We start from the raw sequence: 22,436 nt of genomic DNA, 5'->3' as shown, positions 1-22,436 counted from the left end.
GGTTCAGTGTTACTAGTGGCTGAAAAGAGAGGAAAGGGGGGAGGATGAGGGAAAATATATTTCAGGATGGTTAGTCCCTTCGCCAAGATGGAGGTTGAATCCAAAATGGTTGAACCGCATCCATCTCTGATGCGCACTTTTGCAACAATCCCCGCTTCAGTCGATCCTGATTACGGCAGCCAGACTCATCCACCTTACCAACCGCTTAGTTTCCGCCACCCCCCTCTGCCAATCCCTCCACTGGCTTCCGATTGCCCAACGGATCAAATTCAAACTGCTAACACTGACGTACAAAGCTGTCCACCATACTGCCCCGAACTACATCACTGACCTAATATCCAAGTACCACCCAACACGCACACTCCGCTCCTCACAAGACCTCCTCTCTAGTTCCCAGATCTCCTCCTCCCATGCCTGCCTCCAGGACGTCACCCATCCTCTGTAACTCCCTACCCCAATCCATCAGACTATCACCCACTCTCCTCTCCTTTAGGCGCACCCTGAAAACCCACCTCTTTGGGGAGCCTATCCCACCCTCTGCTAACTGCCGATCTCCTCCACTCTTCCTACCACTCCAACCCCCACAGCTTTTCCTCCCGTACCACTATCCCCTCCCTCCTAGATTGTAAGCTCCAAGGAGCAGGGCCCTCGAACCCCTCGTGTTTTGCATTGTATTGGTATTGTTCTGTCACATGTTCTGTCCCCCTTTGTAATGTACAGCGCTGAGCGAACTATTGGCGCTTTATAAATACTGTATAATAATAAATGGGGGATATGATCTCCATGTATAATACATAAGGGGGGGATATGATCTCCATGTATAATACATAAGGGGGGATATGATCTCCATGTATAATACATAAGGGGGGATATGATCTCCATGTATAATACATAAGGGGGGATATGATCTCCATGTATGATACATAAGGGGGGATATGATCTCCATGTATAATACATAAGGGGGATATGATCTCCATGTATAATACATAAGGGGGATATGATCTCCATGTATAATACATAAGGGGGATATGATCTCCATGTATAATACATAAGGGGGGGATATGATCTCCATGTATAATACATAAGGGGGGGATATGATCTCCATGTATAATACATAAGGGGGGGATATGATCTCCATGTATAATACATAAGGGGGGATATGATCTCCATGTATAATACATAAGGGGGATATGATCTCCATGTATAATACATAAGGGGGATATGATCTCCATGTATAATACATAAGGGGGGGATATGATCTCCATGTATAATACATAAGGGGGGGATATGATCTCCATGTATAATACATAAGGGGGGGGGATATGATCTCCATGTATAATACATAAGGGGGGGATATGATCTCCATGTATAATACATAAGGGGGGATATGATCTCCATGTATAATACATAAGGGGGATATGATCTCCATGTATAATACATAAGGGGGATATGATCTCCATGTATAATACATAAGGGGGGGATATGATCTCCATGTATAATACATAAGGGGGGGATATGATCTCCATGTATAATACATAAGGGGGGTATGATCTCCATATATAATACATAAGGGGGGATATGATCTCCATATATAATACATAAGGGGGGATATGATCTCCATGTATAATACATAAGGGGGGATATGATCTCCATGTATAATACATAAGGGGGGATATGATCTCCATGTATAATACATAAGGGGGATATGATCTCCATGTATAATACATAAGGGGGATATGATCTCCATGTATAATACATAAGGGGGGGGGGATATGATCTCCATGTATAATACATAAGGGGGGGATATGATCTCCATGTATAATACATAAGGGGGGTATGATCTCCATATATAATACATAAGGGGGGATATGATCTCCATGTATAATACATAAGGGGGGATATGATCTCCATGTATAATACATAAGGGGGGATATGATCTCCATGTATAATACATAAGGGGGGATATGATCTCCATGTATAATACATAAGGGGGGATATGATCTCCATGTATAACACATAAGGGGGATATGATCTCCATGTATAATACATAAGGGGGGGATATGATCTCCATGTATAATACATAAGGGGGGATATGATCTCCATGTATAATACATAAGGGGGGGATATGATCACCATGTATAATACATAAGGGGGGATATGATCTCCATGTATAATACATAAGGGGGGATATGATCTCCATGTATATTACATAAGTGGGGATATGATCTCCATGTATAATACATAAGGGGGATATGATCTCCATGTATAATACATAAGGGGGGATATGATCTCCATGTAAAATACATAAGGGGGGATATGATCTCCATGTATAATACATAAGGGGGGGATATGATCTCCATGTATAATACATAAGGGGGGGATATGATCTCCATGTATAATACATAAGGGGGATATGATCTCCATGTATAATACATAAGGGGGATATGATCTCCATGTATAATACATAAGGGGGGATATGATCTCCATGTATAATACATAAGGGGGATATGATCTCCATGTATAATACATAAGGTGGGATATGAGCTCCATGTATAATACATAAGGGGGGGATATGATCACCATGTATAATACATAAGGGGGGAGGATATGATCTCCATGTATAATACATAAGGGGGAGGATATGATCACCATGTATAATACATAAGGGGGGAGGATATGATCTCCATGTATAATACATAAGGGGGAGGATATGATCTCCATGTATAATACATAAGGGGGATATGATCTCCATGTATAATACATAAGGGGGGGATATGATCTCCATGTATAATACATAAGGGGGGGATATGATCTCCATGTATAATACATAAGGGGGGGATATGATCTCCATGTATAATACATAAGGGGGGGGATATGATCTCCATGTATAATACATAAGGGGGATATGATCTCCATGTATAATAAATAAGGTGGGATATGATCTCCATGTATACTACATAAGGGGGATGTGATCTCCATGTATAATACATAAGGGGGATATGATCTACATGTATAATACATAAGGGGGATGTGATCTCCATGTATAATACATAAGGGGGGATATGATCTCCATGTATAATACATAAGGGGGATATGATCTCCATGTATAATACATAAGGGGGGGTATGATCACCATGTATAATACCTAAGGGGGATATGAACTCCATGTATAATACATAAGGGGGGATATGATCTCCATGTATAATACATAAGGGGGGATATGATCTCCATGTATAACACATAAGGGGGATATGATCTCCATGTATAATACATAAGGGGGGATATGATCTCCATGTATAATACATAAGGGGGATATGATCACCATGTATAATACATAAGGAGGGATATGATCTCCATGTATAATACATAAGGGGGGATATGATCTCCATGTATAATACATAAGGGGGATATGATCTCCATGTATAATACATAAGGGGGGATATGATCACCATGTATAATACATAAGGGGGGATATGATCTCCATGTATAATACATAAGGGGGGATATGATCACCATGTATATGACATAAGGGGGGATATGATCACCATGTATAATACATAAGGGGGGGTATGATCTCCATGTATAATACATAAGGGGGGGATATGATCTCCATGTATACTACATAAGGGGGATATGATCTCCATGTATAATACATAAGGGGGGATATGATCTCCATGTATAATACATAAGGGGGGGATATGATCTCCATGTATAATACATAAGGGGGGATATGATCTCCATGTATAACACATAAGGGGGATATGATCTCCATGTATAATACATAAGGGGGGATATGATCTCCATGTATAATACATAAGGGGGGATATGATCTCCATGTATAATACATAAGGGGGGATATGATCACCATGTATAATACATAAGGGGGGATATGATCTCCATGTATAATACATAAGGGGGGATATGATCTCCATGTATAATACATAAGGGGGGATATGATCACCATGTATAATACATAAGGGGGGATATGATCACCATGTATAATACATAAGGGGGGGGGTATGATCTCCATGTATAATACATAAGGGGGGGATATGATCTCCATGTATACTACATAAGGGGGATATGATCTCCATGTATAATACATAAGGGGGGATATGATCTCCATGTATAATACATAAGGGGGGATATGATCTCCATGTATAATACATAAGGGGGGGATATGATCTCCATGTATAATACATAAGGGGGATATGATCTCCATGTATAATACATAAGGGGGGATATGATCTCCATGTATAATACATAAGGGGGGATATGATCTCCATGTATAATACATAAGGGGGGATATGATCACCATGTATAATACATAAGGGGGGATATGATCTCCATGTATAATACATAAGGGGGGATATGATCTCCATGTATAATACATAAGGAGGGATATGATCTCCATGTATAATACATAAGGGGGATATGATCTCCATGTATAATACATAAGGGGGGATATGATCACCATGTATAATACATAAGGGGGATATGATCTCCATGTATAATACATAAGGGGGGATATGATCTCCATGTATAATACATAAGGGGGATATGATCTCCATGTATAATACATAAGGGGGGATATGATCACCATGTATAATACATAAGGGGGATATGATCTCCATGTATAATACATAAGGGGGGATATGATCTCCATGTATAATACATAAGGGGGGGATATGATCACCATGTATAATACATAAGGGGGGATATGATCACCATGTATAATACATAAGGAGGGATATGATCTCCATGTATAATACATAAGGGGGATATGATCTCCATGTATAATACATAAGGGGGGATATGATCTCCATGTATAATACATAAGGGGGGATATGATCTCCATGTATAATACATAAGGGGGATATGAACTCCATGTATAATACATAAGGGGGATATGATCTCCATGTATAATACATAAGGGGGGGATATGATCTCCATGTATAATACATAAGGGGGATATGATCTCCATGTATAATACATAAGGGGGGATATGATCTCCATGTATAATACATAAGGGGGATATGATCTCCATGTATAATACATAAGGGGGGATATGATCTCCATGTATAATACATAAGGGGGGGGGATATGATCTCCATGTATAATACATAAGGGGGGATATGATCTCCATGTATAATACATAAAGGGGGATATGATCTCCATGTATAATACATAAGGGGGATATGATCTCCATGTATAATACATAAGGGGGATATGATCTCCATGTATAATACATAAGGGGGGATATGATCTCCATGTATAATACATAAGGGGGGATATGATCTCCATGTATAATACATAAGGGGGGGATATGATCTCCATGTATAATACATAAGGGGGGGATATGATCTCCATGTATAATACATAAGGGGGGGGGATATGATCTCCATGTATAATACATAAGGGGGGGGATATGATCTCCATGTATAATACATAAGGGGGGGATATGATCTCCATGTATAATACATAAGGGGATATGATCTCCATGTATAATACATAAGGGGATATGATCTCCATGTATAATACATAAGGGGATATGATCTCCATGTATAATACATAAGGGGGGGATATGATCTCCATGTATAATACATAAGGGGGGATATGATCTCCATGTATAATACATAAGAGGGATATGATCTCCATGTATAATACATAAGGGGGATATGATCTCCATGTATAATACATAAGGGGGGATATGATCTCCATGTATAATACATAAGGGGGGATATGATTTCCATGTATAATACATAAGGGGGATATGATCTCCATGTATAATACATAAGGGGGGATATGATCTCCATGTATAATACATAAGGGGGGTATATGATCTCCATGTATAATACATAAGGGGGATATGATCTCCATGTATAATACATAAGGGGGGATATGATCTCCATGTATAATACATAAGGGGGGATATGATCTCCATGTATAATACATAAGGGGGATATGATCTCCATGTATAATACATAAGGGGGATATGATCTCCATGTATAATACATAAGGGGGGGATATGATCGTCATGTATAATATATAAGGGGGGATATGATCTCCATGTATAATACATAAGGGGGGGATATGATCTCCATGTATAATACATAAGGGGGGATATGATCTCCATGTATAATACATAAGGGGGATATGATCTCCATGTATAATACATAAGGGGGGATTGCTGTAGGAAAGTCCTGGATTCTTTCTTGGATACACAGAATATAACTGGATATAACATTTATAGGGAAAGTTGATTCCGGGAATATCCGATTGCCTCTCGGGGGGATCAGGAAGTTTTTTTTTCCCCTGCAGGAGGAGATCGGATCGTGCTTTGCTGGGTTTTTGCCTTCTGGTGGATCAACTGTGGGTGTCGGATTATAACTTTTATTTTTATTGGTACAACTAGATGGATGTCTTTTTTCAGCCAGACTAACTATGTAACTATGTAGGTCCCACACCGCTGCCTCCCATCTCCTGAGACTGCGCTCAGTGACTTGGGTCTGAGACACTACAGACATATCCCTCCAGCCGGCACAGCCAGCAGATAACAGAGAAGGTCCCCTGGAGGAGTCAGGCACAAGGCAGGAGACCCCAGTCACATGTCCTGGGTGCCTACATTATGCAATGCTTATAGTAAAAATGAACATTTTGCTGCCAGCTGAACCCCAGAATCTCCATAAATCCAGTCTAGATACATAAATTGTGTCTGCAGCACAGAGAAGGAAGATTATCCGAGAGAAATCCAGGAATACAGGACGGGGAACACAGCTCAGGAAAGTGACCAGGGGATTACAGGCTGATATCACCCAGTCCCCGCCCTACTCTGGACCAATCAGTGAGCAGTATGGGTGGAGGAATGGATTTAGTGTTCATGACCCACCTGTGCTGATCTCTGTAGGAGTGTCCTCCTCTATAAATGTCCCCGTTATTCCATCCTCCTCCATAGACTGCTGATCATCCCTCACATACGCCTCTTCTTCTTCTGCTTTCACTTCAAATTCTATATCGATTGGATCTCCACTCTAAATCAAGGAAATGAGAGAAAATATCATCTGTAAAATGTAAGATATATGATTGTGACATCACACACAAAATCCACACATTGTCTCTACAAGTTTATGTTCTAGATGCTCCATCCCACCAACCTTGCAATGGGGAGGGATGGTGTGATCTTCCTGTGTGGAATCCTGGGAATACAGAGGATGGGGACATCTCTCTGGTGGGTTCCTGGTATTAGGTGGCTCCATCATATCCTTGTGTCCTTCTGAAAACTCCTCCATCACTCCATACTCCTCATCCTCCTCTTTATACTCTTCTTTAACATCAATATTCTCATCCCCGAGGATTCCACTCTGAAAGATATAATAAAACATTCATTGTAACAAACATGCTGTGTATAAATCACAACTACCAATAATTGTCATCATCTACCTGATGATGGTGAGGGATGGTGTGACCTTCCTGTGTGGAATCCCGGGAATACAGAGGACGGGGACATCTCTCTGGTGGGTTCCTGTAGCTGGATGACTCCACCATGGTGTCCTGGTACAGATCTTTGCGTTCTTCTAGAAGCTCTGACTCCTCCATCCCCCCATCCTCATCCTCCTCCTCTTTTATCTCTTCTTTAACCTCAACTTTAGGATCTCTCAGGTTTCCACTCTGAATATATAATAAAATGACATCAATGGTAACAATACAGATAATGTACAGATCCTAATGATGCTATCAGTGATTGTTCCTCATCTACCTGATGATGGTGAGGGATGGTGTGACCTTCCTGTGTGGAATCCCGGGAATACAGAGGACGGGGACATCTCTCTGGTGGGTTCCCATGACTGGATCCATCTGTAGGAAACACACACACTGACTGAATCCATTGTTTCTATGTGTTTATCAGATGATGGGGGATCTAGGTGGATCCTCCGTACTGCTCTCTCCTTTACAATAAAGTCTCCTCTTACCCGGTGATGTGAGGGGCGGCTGATTGTCCATCATGACGTCCTTGTAGAGATCCTTGTGTCCTTCTAAATACTCCCACTCCTCCATGGAGAAATAGACAGTGACACCCTGACACCTTATAGGAACCTGACACACACAATGATACAGTCACCATCCAGACACATCCCTTGTCTGTTACTGGAGAATGTCCCAGGATTCCCGGCACCGCTCACCTCTCCTGTCAGCAGCTCCATCATCTTCTTGGTGACTTCTAGAATCTTCTGCATGTTGTGTCTCTCAGGGTTTAGGGAGTCACATGGAGGCACTGTGATGGTCATATGATCACCTGACTTCAGAAGAGGAAATCTCTGTATTGAGGAACCAATAGGAATATCATGTTAGATTCCCAGAATCCTCCTCACCTCTCCGGTCAGGTCTGTGTTTTATTAATAGAGATGAGAGTGATGTCATGTGACCTCCCAGAATCCTCCTCACCTCTCTGGTCAGGTCTGTGTTTTATTAATAGAGATAAGAGTGATGTCATGTGACCTCCCAGAATCCTCCTCACCTCTCCGGTCAGGTCTGTGTTTTATTAATAGAGATAAGAGTGATGTCATGTGACCTCCCAGAATCCTCCTCACCTCTCCGGTCAGGTCTGTTTTATTAATAGAGATAAGAGTGATGTCATGTGACCTCCCAGAATCCTCCTCACCTCTCCGGTCAGGTCTGTGTTTTATTAATAGAGATAAGAGTGATGTCATGTGACCTCCCAGAATCCTCCTCACCTCTCCGGTCAGCAGGTAGATGATCTCCAGGGTGAGGTTTAGTATCTTCTCAGTCATGTGACTCCGGTCCTCCTCCATCCTCATTGGTGCCATCATGTGATCTATACAGGTCTCCTTGTAGACGGATAACTTTGGGAAATGAAAGTAAGAATTACACTCACCGGCCACTTTATTAGGTCCACCTTGCTAGTGCCAATAATATCTCCCCCCCACCATGACACCACCAGCCTGAACCGTTGATACAAGGCAGGATGGATCGATGCTTTCATGTTGTTTAGGCCAAATTCTGACCCTACCATCTGAATGTCGCAGCAACCAGTCTGCCCATTCTCCTCTGACATCAACAAGGCATTTTCCTCCACACAACTGCCGCTCACTGGGATATTATCCCTTTTTTGGACCATTCACTGGAAAAACTAGAGAATGTTGTGCGGGAAAATCCCAGGAGATCAGCAGTTTTTGAAATACTTAGACCAGCCTGCCTGGCAGTAACAACCACACCACATTCAAAGTCACTTAAATCCCCTTTCTTCTCCATTCTGATGCTCAGTTTGAACTTCAGCAAGTTGTCTTTGCCATATCTAGATGCCTAAATGCATTGAGTTGCTGCCATGTGATTGGCTGATTAGCAGTTTGTGTTACCCAGCAATTGAACAGGTGGACCTGATAGGGTGGCCAGTGAGTGTATTTGGATGGTATTGGTCACACAATAATAGGATGTGGATGTGAGGGGGGAATAGGAGGGTTGCTGGACATCTAACCACCTCAATACCGGACACTTCCACCCCCTTCCTGACCAGAACACTTTTCAGATGTCAGTGCTGTCGCAGTTTGGATGACAATTGTGCGGTCATATACAGTACTATTCTAGGTGCTGCCTAGTCTGTGCAAAAATTGTGTCCCATTCCCAACGTGTCCAACTGCATGAAAATCCATCCAAATTCAATATAAATCCCTCATAAATACTGAATAGAAAAATAAAATCATCAATATTAATAGTTCTTTTATATCAGTTGATGTGTTTCTGCCTCTCCAATCACACTGCGCCAACCGACCGTGCGGAATAAAGTGCCTTGTGCTCCTCCAATCACACTGCGCCAACCAACCGTGCGGAATAAAGTGCCTTGTGCCTCTCCAATCACACTGCGCCAACCAACTGTGCGGAATAAAGTGCCTTGTGCCTCTCCAATCACACTGCACCAACCGACCGTGCGGAATAAAGTGCCTTGTGCTTCTCCAATCACACTGCGCCAACCAACCGTGCGGAATAAAGTGCCTTGTGCTCCTCCAATCACACTGCACCAACCGACCGTGCGGAATAAAGTGCCTTGTGCTCCTCCTTTCATCAAAGTGCAGATCTCGTGCTTCCCTCCAGTGCCCCCCTCAGTGCTCCGCCTCCAGTGCTCCCCTCCAGTGCTCCCCTCCAGTGCTCCCCCTCCAGTGCTCCCCCTCCAGTGCTCCCCCTCCAGTGTTCCCCTCCTCCACCACAGGATGTGGACTCTTACACTGGAATAAGAGTCCTATGTGCTGTGTCATGGTCCTGGTTAGTCTGGAGCTTGTAGTCCTCCTGGATGATTGTGTACAATTCCCCCCCCCCAATATATCATACAACTGATGGTTCATCTCATGATGTATGCAGGGAGGAGATAACAACAATCACCCACATGGTGTCATTCCATTTATTACAAACTTCCTTTACAGCAAACCATATACCTCACATTTGTATATAATATACAAGCAAAATGTCCGACCGAAAGTGGCCCATCCACATGAGTCCCACCATTCGGGAATTACATCACCGCAGCCGTCACTGACGCATTTCCCCTCCTCTAGGGGGCTGTAAGAGGATTGGCTGCTGGTGGTAGATGGTCTTATTTATACTGTGTGTCTCCATATCTCCGAGCCCACTTCCCCTTCCTGTCCTAACCCGGTGTCACCTCCGTTTCCTCCCGTGGCCTTGCGTGGTCATGCAACACTGAACCCAAATTACATTTGTATCATTTTTTTAGACAGAGCTTTCTTTTGGTGGTACAGTATTAATTCACCACTAAGGGGAGGGAAGGGGAGATTTAATTTATTGATAAACAAACAAAAAAAGAACAATCATTTTGAAGTAAAAAACTTTTTTCTTCATTTGTTATAACATTTTGCAAAAAAAATATTTTTCTCTTTCACTGATGGGCATTGATGAAGCTGCATTGATGAACAGGCACTGATAGGTGGCACTGATTTGCAGCACTAACGTGCACCGATATGCTGCACTGATGGGCACTGATGGGGCTGCACTGATGTGGATGCAATGATGGGCACTGATGGGGATGCAATGATGGGCACTGATATGCTGCACTGATGGGGCTGCACTGCAGGGCACTAATAATCAGTAAATGTCCCCTGTCACAGGAAAGCCGGTTATCGGTTTCCTTTCCTTTCCTCAGACAATGACAGCGCTGAGGACAGGAAATCCCAATAACCGGCTTTGTTAACATGTGATCAGCTGTGATTGGATACAGCTGATCACATGGTAAAGAGACAACATCATTGGATCTTTTCCCTGATCAGGGATGCGTTGAGCTCCCCACCAATCACCATGCTGCATCCCCCTCCACCTGCACAGCAAGAGTGGGAGGACATCATACAACATCCTTCCAGAAGGAGAGAGGTCCTGTCCGCCGTCATTGTACAATAGGCCGGGTGGGAACCAGTTCAGGACTTCTGTCCTCCTGGAAACACATTTAGTGTGGAGTGTTTAGTGTTTGATGCAAATTTGAGGTCCCGGGACCCTCTTGTCCATCCAGATCAGAAATCCCCTTTTCTCTGTTGGGTTTGTTTGGTCCCTGAACTGGTTTTGATGAGTTTTAGATCTGCAGACAAGGAATGATAAATCTGATCCTTCCTATGACTAGTTTGCTCTGAGGCAGTGCTGTGAGGTCAATGTCGGCTCATCATGAGGTCCAGGAAGGGGAACTTGATGACTTTTGGCTGGAGTTCCCTGTTAATCAGCAAAATTGGCAAAACTCCGGCTGCAAGGCTCCAATCTCCGGCAGCCTGTTGACTGACAGGAGTGATGTCACTGTCACTCTCTTCAGTAAGAGAAGATTGGATTGGATAGCAGGAGGATGGTGCTGGTGGAGTAGAGAGCTGTGGGGGAGGAGTCTGTTCTCTTCCCTCCAATGGCAGCCCAGTGTGGGTAGGAGGACAATGGGGGGTTCTCTTGGTTGCCAAGAATTCTCTGGAATCCAGGACATTGTACAGAGTGGTGGTGGGTTCCTGGGGCTCTGAATTCCAGCACCGGGCACTGCCAGAGCCTGTGTCATGGGAAGGTATTGGAGTGTCTCCTGAAGATGTAAATCACTGACCCCTGACTACCTTTTAGGCAATGCTGCAGAAACAGACGTCCTGTAAGAAAAGTGCCCACCAAGGGCCCAGAGTCCTTAAACTACTCTACCTCCTTAAGGCCCTGAGCTCCACTACCCCCTCAGGGGCCCCAAAGTTGCTTATCTGTAGTACCCCCTGAGAGACTCCTCAGCTCCTCTACTTCCCTCAGACCTCTCAGTATTTCCCTCCCTCTGACACCAATGATGGAACATATTCTTCATGGCCGGCTGGGGAATGTTTTCTTCCTCCTGAGCAGCAATGTAAAGGGCTCTATGCTCCATACTCCTGACCCCGGCACTCCATCATTGTGTTGGCTGCATAGTGTAATGATTGCCCATTGGCTGCCTGTGTAGTGTCATCATTGCCCTTTGTAGGCCATGTATGGTCAGGATGGTCCTTGTCTTGTCTATTTATTGTCAGTGCTGTTTGTTTAGAGGACCATATTACTAGAATTTATCTCCACAATGAGGGGAATGTTCCGGCCCCGGAAGTGGGGGAATGTTCTGCCCCTGAAGGGGTTCATCTGGGTTCCCACACTATATATGTGTGTATCATCACCTGCTGGAGATAAAAGACATCACAGTGACTATGGAGGAAGAGGACGGACGTGACTATGGAGGAAGAGGACGGACGTGACCATGGAGGAAGAGGACGGATGTGTCCATGGAGGAAGAGGACGGACGTGACTATGGAGGAAGAGGACGGACGTGACTATGGAGGAAGAGGACGGACGTGACTATGGAGGAAGAGGACGGACGTGACTATGGAGGAAGAGGACGGACGTGACTATGGAGGAAGAGGATGGACTTGACTACGGAGGAAGAGGACGGACGTGACCATGGAGGAAGAGGACGGACGTGACCATGGAGGAAGAGGACGGACGTGACCATGGAGGAAGAGGACGGACGTGACCATGGAGGAAGAGGACGGACGTGACTATGGAGGAAGAGGACGGACGTGACTATGGAGGAAGAGGACGGACGTGACTATGGAGGAAGAGGACGGACGTGACTATGGAGGAAGAGGACGGACATGACTACGGAGGAAGAGGATGGACATGACTATGGACAAAGAGGATGGACATGACTATGAAGGAAGAGGACGGACATGACGGGGGGTTACTGGGTGTAAATAGAACATAACATCTTATTACCGATTTATGACTATGGCCTGTGTCTGGTCTGTGGTTGAGAATCATCCCCCCCATTCATGTGATCCTTATCAGTTCCTAATTGGGGCGGAGATGAGTGCTCATTGGGCCCTCTCCCTATAAATTTAGATCAGCTGATGGGGGGAGATCACTGATGGTGGGGCACAGTCACTGAGGGGGGGCTGCTTTTGAGTGAGTTCTGCGTTGATGGAGTGCTAAGAAGCAGTTGAACTCAAGCAGCAGGAAGATACAACAAGAAACTCTACTGCATGATGGACAGACTGCGAGCAAACACCCCGGGAAACATCTCTTACAAGTCTGAGTCCCACTCCGTGTACCTTTCATATGTCCCCTCTACTCCTCCTTTTCATATTACTTTCCTGTGTTCCAAAAATCTCACTTCTTTACCCCTCTGCTCCACCCCAAAACTTGTACATCTCCCCCTCACTGCTACCATCTCCCTACTACTGCTCTCATCACCTCCTGCTGATACTTCACTCTCCTGCTGACCCAAACACCAGGACTGGAAGGCATGTGCGCTCGTGTACATCCCACTCCCATCTTACTTTCCTCAACCTCCTTCTCCTAATCTCTGGGGATATCTCCCCAAACTCTGGTCCTCCACTATCTCACCCCCACACCAGGCACCCTCCTCCTAACCTTTGGGGATATCTCCCCAAACCCTGGTCCTCCACTATCTAACCCCCACACCGGGCACGCTCCTCCTAACCTTTGGGGATATCTCCCCAAACCCTGGTCCTCCAGTATTTCACCCCCCCACCAGGCATCCTCTTTCATCCAGGAATAGCTGCAATCCCCTCAATTTAATAGGAGTCCCCGTGCTCACAAAAACCACCCTCCCTTTTTCATGTGTGCTCTGGAATGCCCGCTCTGTCTGTAATAATCTCACCTCTGTCCATGACCTTTTTGTCTCCCGCTCCCTTAACCTACTAACAATTACAGAAACCTGACTCCAAGCAGCAGATTCTGCTTCTCCGGTAGCACTTTCCTATGGAGGCCTCCTCTGGACCCACTCACCCAGACCCAGTGGTCAGAAAGGTGGTGGGGTTGGTTTGCTTCTGTCCCCACTGAGCACCTTCCATGTCCTCCCTAACCCTCCCTCTCTATCCTTCTCTTCTTCCCAGACTCACTGTATCCGGCTGTTTTCTCCCATTTCTCTGAGGATTGCAGTGATCTATCGGCCTCCTGGACCCGTGTCCCGCTTTCTTGATGATTTCTCCGCCTGGACACCCTACTTTCTCTCCTCTGAACTACCCGCTATCATTCTCAGAGATTTTACCATCCCTATTAATGTCAACAACCCGGCTACACCCCAACTCTTCAACATAACCTCATCTTTTGCATTAGCACAATGTATACCGTCCTCCACTCACTATGATGGGAATACATTAGACCTTGTTTTCTCTCATCTTTGCACTCCCTACAACCTCACAAACACCCCCTTTCCTCTCTCTGATCACAATCTCATCACCTTCACAGTCTCCTCATCTTCAAACACCGATCCCTCCAAGCAGCAAACAATTACCCGCAGAAACCTTCACAACTTGAACCCGGCTCCTTTTCACTCTGTAACTGACCAACTCTATGACAGAATCTCTCCCCTGTCCTGCCCGGACCTGGCCACTGCTGTCTACAACAGTTTGCTCTCATCCACATTAGACTGACTTGCTCCTCTAACAACATGAAGCATCAGGCCCCGACCATTACATCCGTGGCAGACTGACCACACCAGAAATGATTGCTGGAGTGATTGTGGCGTAAAACCAAATCTCAGCAAGCATTCACCCGATATAAATCTGCTTTCTTCACATACAATTCCTCCCTCCATGCTGCCAAAAAAGACGACTTTGTCACTCTCATCAATACCTTGTCATCCAGTCCTCGTTTTCTCTTCTCTACTTTTAACTCTCTACTTTCTCCACCTCCACCCAGTACCTCACTCACTGCTCATGAGATTGCAAATCATTTCAAAAACAAGATTGATGCAATTCGTAGGGACATCACCACTGCACAGACATCCATCCCACTTAGCATACCTTATACTAAACCTCCCTCCACACTTTCCTCTTCTGACCTCGCTACTACTGAAGAGATCACTAAGGTTTTCTCAGAAGCCCGTCTCACCACCTGCCCCCTGGATCCTGTCCCCTCACAACTACTACGGTCACCCTCTTCTTCCATCCTATGCTCACTCACTCACATCTTCAATCTTTCCCTCTCTACTGGTGCCTTCCCCTCCCCTCTAAAGCATGTGCACATCACTCCCATACTTAACAAGCCCTCCCTGGACCCCACCAACCTGAACAACTTAAGACCCATCTCCCTGCTGCCATTTACCTCTAAACTCCTAGAACACTTAGTCTACAATCGCCTGAGCTCCCACCTCACCGACAACAACCTTCTTCACCCTTTACAGTCTGGCTTTCACTCAGTACACTCCACTGAAACTGCCCTACTAAAACTCACTAATGATCTACACTCTGCTAAAACCAATGGCCACTACTCCGTACTCATCCCAACCGATGGCCACTACTCCGTACACATCCCAACCGATGGCCACTACTCCGTACTCATCCCAACCGATGGCCACTACTCCGTACTCATCCCAACCGATGGCCACTACTCCGTACTCATCCCAACCGATGGCCACTACTCCGTACTCATCCCAACCGATGGCCACTACTCCGTACTCATCCCAACCGATGGCCACTACTCCGTACTCATCCCAACCGATGGCCACTACTCCGTACTCATCCCAACCGATGGCCACTACTCCGTACTCATCCCAACCGATGGCCACTACTCCGTACTCATCCCAACCGATGGCCACTACTCCGTACTCATCCCAACCGATGGCCACTACTCCGTACTCATCCCAACCGATGGCCACTACTCCGTACTCATCCCAACCGATGGCCACTACTCCGTACTCATCCCAACCGATGGCCACTACTCCGTACTCATCCCAACCGATGGCCACTACTCCGTACTCATCCCAACCGATGGCCACTACTCCATACTCATCCCAACTGATGGCCACTACTCCGTACTCATCCCAGCTAATGGCCACTACTCCGTACTCTTACTACTTGACCCCCTCCTCCTCAAAAAACTACATTCTCTTGGCTTCCGAGACTCTGCTCTCTCCTGGCTCTCCTCCTACCTATCGCAGAGCTCCTTCAGTGTTACCGATAACTCTGCCTCCTCCTCTTCACTCCCTCTTTCTGTAGGGGTCCCTCAAAGGCTCTGTCCTTGGACCCCTTCTCTTCTTCATCTACACCTCCTCCCTTGGTCACTTGATAAACTCCCACAGCTTTAAGTACCATCTCTATGCTGATGACACACAAATCTATCTTTCTACCCCTTACCTCGCCCCTTCAGTCTCCTCCTCACCTCGCCCCTTCAGTCTTCTCACCTCACCCCTCCCCTTCAGTCTCCTCTCGCATTACTAACCTACTAAGTGACATATCGGCATGGATGTCACTCCACTTCCTCAAACTCAATCTTTCCAAAACTGAGCTCTTAGTATTCCCCCGAGCCCGTGCCCCCTCCCCTGACTTCTCCATCAAGATCAATAATACAATCATCAGTCCCTCCCCTCATGCCAGGGTACTAGGTGTAATCCTAGACTCCCATCTGTCCTTTCACCCCCAAATCCAATCACTGTCCAAATCTTGCAGACTTTACCTCCACAACATCTCCAAGATACGCCCGTTCCTAACCTCAGAAACCACTAAGCAACCTATTCACTCCCTTGTTATATCTCGCCTTGACTATTGTAACTCCCTCCTCATTGTCGACCTCATCGCAGGCTATCCCTTCTTCAGTCTATCATGAATGCTGCTGCCAGACTCATCCACCTTACTAACCATTCTGTATCTGCCACCCCTCTCTGCCAATCCCTCCACTGGCCTCCAATCAGTGTCCTCCACCCCTCTCTGCCAATCCCTACACTGGCCTCTACTCAGTGTCCTCCACCCCTCTCTACCAATCCCTCCACTGGCCTCCATTCAGTGTCCTCCACCCCTTTCTGCCAATCCCTCCACTGGCCTCAATTCAGTGTCCTCCACCCCTCTCTGCCAATCTCTCCACTGCTCTCCATTCAGTGTCCTCCACCCCTCTCTGCCAATCCCTCCACTGGCTTCCCATTGCCCAACGGATAAAATTCAAAACACTAACAATAACATATAAAGCCATTTATAACTCTGCCCCAAAGTACATCACCGATCTTGTCTCTAAATATCACCCAAACCATACTCTCCGCTCCTCGCAAGACCTCCTACTCTCTAGCTCCCTTGTCTCCTCCTCCCATGCTCGTCTCCAGGACTTCTCCAGAGCTTCCCCCATCCTCTGGAACTCTCTACTCCAATTTATCAGACTATCGCCTACTCTGTTCACTTTTAGGCGATCTCTGAAAACCTATCTCTTCAGGGAAGCCTATCCTGCCCTCAGCTAATAATGGAATCTTCTACTCTTTCAAACAGTCCATCCCCCACAGTTACTACCTTTTGTACCACTAGCCCCTCCCTCTTAGATTGTAAGCTCCCAGGATCAGGACCCTCCTATCCCTCTTGTATTGAACTGTATTGTTGCTGTATTGTCTCCCGTTATATTGTAAAGCGCTGAGCAAACTGTTGGTGCCATAAATCCTGTATAATAATAATTACCTCCTCTACTGCCATGTCCAGCAACCTCTCAGATCTCCTTCAGACCAAAGGGAACGTCTTATCTTTATTTCAGATCACTTCCTGTCTGTTCCTGACATCACTTTCTGTCTGTATTCCATAGAAAAGTCCTGTCTGGGTAGTAGAAATGAGATCACCATCTTGTGGAGTTCAGAGGAACTGCAGCCCCAAGAAATGTCCCCTAATAACCATTCCAGCTTTGTATCTACCTTACAGAGATACCAGGGAAGTTCAAAAACAACTAAAAAATGTAAGAAACAATAAACCTAACTCTTATGCAACCAACTGTTTAAAAAAGATATTTTACTACAGATAGAAAAGTCTTAAAGACACAGAACATAAGATAAAAACAAAATGCATAATAAAACAGAGACCTCTAAAATCTGACACACTATCTATAATGTCCCTCCTTCATATCAGAGAGAGACAGACTACCCATAATGTCCCATCCTTCATGACAGAGAAAAAGACTACCCAGAATGCCCCATCCTTCATATCAAAGAACGAGACAGACTACCCAGAATGTCCCATACTTCATATCAGAGAGAGAGACTACCCAGAATGTCCCGTCCTTCATATCAAAGAGAGAGACTACCCAGAATGTACCATACTTCATATCAGAGAGAGAGAGACTACCCAGAATGTCCCATCCTTCATATCAAAGACCGAGACAGACTACCCAGAATGTCCCATCCTTCATATCAGAGAGAGACAGACTACCCAGAATGTACCATACTTCATATCAGAGAGAGACAGACTACCCAGAATGTCCCATCCTTCATATCAAAGAGAGAGACTACCCAGAATGTACCATACTTCATATCAGAGAGAGAGAGACTACCCAGAATGTCCGGTCCTTCATATCAAAGACCGAGACAGACTACCCAGAATGTCCCATCCTTCATATCAGAGAGACAGACTACCCAGAATGCCCCATCCTTCATATCAGAGAGAGACAGACTACCCAGAATGTCCCATCCTTCATATCAGAGAGAGACAGACTACCTAGAATGTCCCGTCCTTCATATCAGAGAGACAGACTACCCAGAATGTCCCATCCTTCATATCAGAGAGAGACAGACTACCTAGAATGTCCCGTCCTTCATATCAGAGAACGAGACAGACTACCCAGAAAGTCCCATCCTTCATATCAGAGAACAATACAGACTACCAAGAATGTCCCGTCCTTCATATCAGAGACCAAGACAGACTACCCAGAATGTCCCATCCTTCATATCAGAGAATGAGACAGACTACCCAGAGTGTCCCCTCCGTCATATCAGAGACCAAGACAGACTACCCAGAATCTCCCATCCTTCCTATCAGAGAGACAGACTACCCAGAATGTCCTAACCTTCCTCTCAGAGAGAGAAATCTATCCTGAATGTCCTGTCCTTCATATCAGAGACAGAGACAGACTACCCAGAATTTCTCATCTTTCATATCAGAGAACGAGACAGACTACCCAGAATGTCCTGTTCTTCATATCAACGACCGAGACAGACTACCCAGAACATCAGACAGAGATATACTACTTAGAATGTCCCGTCCTTCATATCAGAGAGAGACAGACTACCCAGAATGTCCCATCCTTCATATCAGAGACAGAGAGACAGACTACCCAGAATGTTCCGTCCTTCATATCAGAGACAGAGACAGACTACCCAGAATGTCCCGTCCTTCATATCAGAGAATGAGACAGACTACCCAGAATGTTCCGTCCTTCATATCAGAGACCGAGACAGACTACCCAGAATGTCCTGTCCTTCATATGCATTTTGGTGCTGGGCAGTGAGCACAGGGCCCACAGGGGAATGTCTGGCCTTCAGGCCACCCTCATGAAGTCTGTTTCTAATTGTTTGGTCAGACATTCACACCAGTGGCCTGCTGGAGGTCATTCTGTAGGGCTCTGGCAGTGCTCATCCTGTTCCTCCTTGCACAAAGGAGCAGATACTAGTGCTGCTGATGGGTTAAGGACCTTCTACGTCCCTGTCCAGCTCTCCTAGAGTAACTGCCTGTCTCCTGGAATCTCCTCCATGCTCTTGAGACTGTGCTGGGAGACACAGCAAACCTTCTGGCAATGCCATGTATTGATGTGCCATCCTGGAAGAGTTGGAATGCCTGTACAACCTCTGTAGGGTCCAGGTATGGCCTCATGCTACCAGTAGTGACACTGACCCGAGCCAAATGCCAAACTAGTGAAAAACAGAAAAGAGGAGTAGGGAAAAAATGTCAGTGACCTCCACCTGTAAAACCATTCCTGTGGGTCGTCTCCTTGTTGCCCATCTAGTGCACCTGTTGTTAATGTCATTACCACCAAAGCAGCTGAAAGTGATGAACAACCCCCTCTGCTACTTACCTGATCAGATCCATATCCCATGAGTTTCATTGACTTCATGCCAGACTCGGATTACAGTCTTCCTTTCATATTTTTGAGCCAAGTATTTACCTTCCTGCTGTCACATGGTCACGTTGTCTGTATCCTATCTTTCTCAGTGGGAGGAAGCTATACCAAGTTAAATATGATTCCATCAGGTCAGCAGATTTGCTAAGCACAGGTATGGAGTACTCATATGGAAAAAAGGTTACAGTTTTTATGTTCAGTTTTGTTATTTAATAATGATTAATTTGTGTTTTTTCCTGTTCACTTCACTGCCTGAAGCTAGGAGCCATATCCCTTTCTACAGCTCATCATATGCAGATACGCTCCCCTGCTAAACAATTACAAATGCTGAGTCACTTGAAGTGGTTGTGAACGGGTCCGGCACTCCGGCAGGAGACACACTTACAAGCAGCAGACTTTCATAGAATGGAAAGGTTGTGGGTGGCTCAGGCGCTAGGTTGGGCAGTAGTAGGATGGAAGGCAAGGGTGCTCATTGTAATCCACAAAAACCTGGCATTAGAATTCATCTCTGAGTGCAACGATGATATGGGACGTATGGCTACCGTGGTCTTGCAGATCTCCAATAAGGATCTCCAACTCACCAATGTCTATGCCCCCAACTCCCTGGCAGACCCTTCTGTAATGCTGCAGCTGATTGGATATTTCATAATCCCAGTATACATCAGATAGATGGAGGAGACTAACACAGTAGTAAATGATAGAGAGGACAGGTCAACACAAGGTCCACCCATGCAAAGGTGTCTACTGGCTCTTCTCATTAGCACAGTTGATTTCTGCCAGAGGATTATTAGACCCCTGGTGATTGGCGGACCCCACACACAGGGAGTTTACTTCATATTCTCACAATACATTTTCCAGGCTAGACTATCTTTATTGCAGCACTTCCCTTTTCCCTCATGTCCATCATATGGCCATACACGACTTGATTATATCAGACCATAGCCCCACCTCTGTTTCTTTGGCAGACCCTCGAACCACAGGCCCCCCAAATATTTGGAGATTTCCTTCCTATCTGACATGTAAGGTGAACTTCATACACGCTGATAGCGATGCTTGGCTAGAGTACACCACCACTAATGAATCCCATCAATGTGACCCACACTTGTTCTGGGAAGCTGCCAAGCCTTTTATTAGGGGAAGGATGTTTCCTCATATAAAACATTGACAAAGCAGAATACCTCTGAGCACAGAAAGCATTGGCATGAAGCCAAACACCTCTTTGATCTTTGGGTAGAGAATTACAAACATATAAATGGTTCCTATGCTGATTCACAATTGTGTAAATATGATGATAAGGTGGGTAAGCAAAGGGTCTTTCCAACCAACTCATGTAGCCTCCCTAAAGGATACTTCTGCTACCCTTGTCTCCTCCCCAGAAGAAACCAATAAAATACTGGAAGATATTTGTGCCACTCTATATCTAGATCCAAGACCTTGAGGTGACCACAAAATTCCTAGACTCACTTCATTTACTCACTATTGGCCCCTCCCACCTGCAATCTGTAAATGTCCCTATTTTATTAAAGGAAGAGTCTGAGGTGATTAAAGGCTGATGGACTCTCATCATCCCTCAGCTACTGACAGTATATAACGAGGTTTGGGAGAGGGGCCCACAAATTCTGATGGGTCACCAAGACTATGAAATTGATTTCTAATAAGGGCAAGTACCCCACTGAATTGGGGTCTTACCGAACTATATCCATCCTAAATGTGGACACTAAAATACTCTCTGAAATAGTCACATCCCTCTTGGCTGCAATATTACCCTCCCTTACCCATACTGCCCAGGCTGGCTTTTTTTTTTTTAAAGAAACTTTATTTGGTTTTATTGTATACACACATTAACCAACAGTGAATTTATGCAGTATTCATAGTGTGGCAACATGCCAAAGCAGGTGAAAAATTCAAGAAATGACAATTTTACACAAAAACAAATTGCCAAAGCCCTGAGAGAAACAAAGAGGAATCAGAGAAATTTAGTAAGTTACTTATAGGAAAGGAGACATCGTATGATGTATGAGGTTGCAAGGGCTTAAGAATAGAGTATCCAGGATTTAGAAAGGTACATG

General features: G+C 45.1%; 1 protein-coding gene across 1 annotated transcript in view; it reads right to left on the bottom strand.

The window, feature by feature from the left end:
* LOC149460706 (uncharacterized) overlaps positions 1-20,361 on the bottom strand; it is a 52,782-nt gene extending 32,421 nt beyond the window's left edge. Inside the window, exons 1-3 of the mRNA XM_089679218.1 lie at positions 20,323-20,361; positions 7,441-7,668; positions 7,151-7,361 (exon numbers count right to left, since the gene is read on the bottom strand). Of these exons, the coding sequence (XP_089535344.1) occupies positions 7,151-7,361; positions 7,441-7,668; positions 20,323-20,361 (478 nt within the window). The remainder of the gene's footprint in view (positions 1-7,150; positions 7,362-7,440; positions 7,669-20,322) is intronic.
* Between the last annotated feature and the right edge of the window lie 2,075 nt (positions 20,362-22,436).

The sequence above is a fragment of the Staurois parvus genome, unplaced genomic scaffold (genome assembly GCF_062004578.1).
Source record: "Staurois parvus isolate SC_StPar_1 unplaced genomic scaffold, SC_StPar_1.0 ptg000221l, whole genome shotgun sequence".
Classification (NCBI taxonomy): Eukaryota; Metazoa; Chordata; class Amphibia; order Anura; family Ranidae; genus Staurois; species Staurois parvus.
The sequence above is the reverse complement of the archived record's forward strand: the minus strand, read 5'-3'. Positions and strand labels throughout refer to the sequence as shown.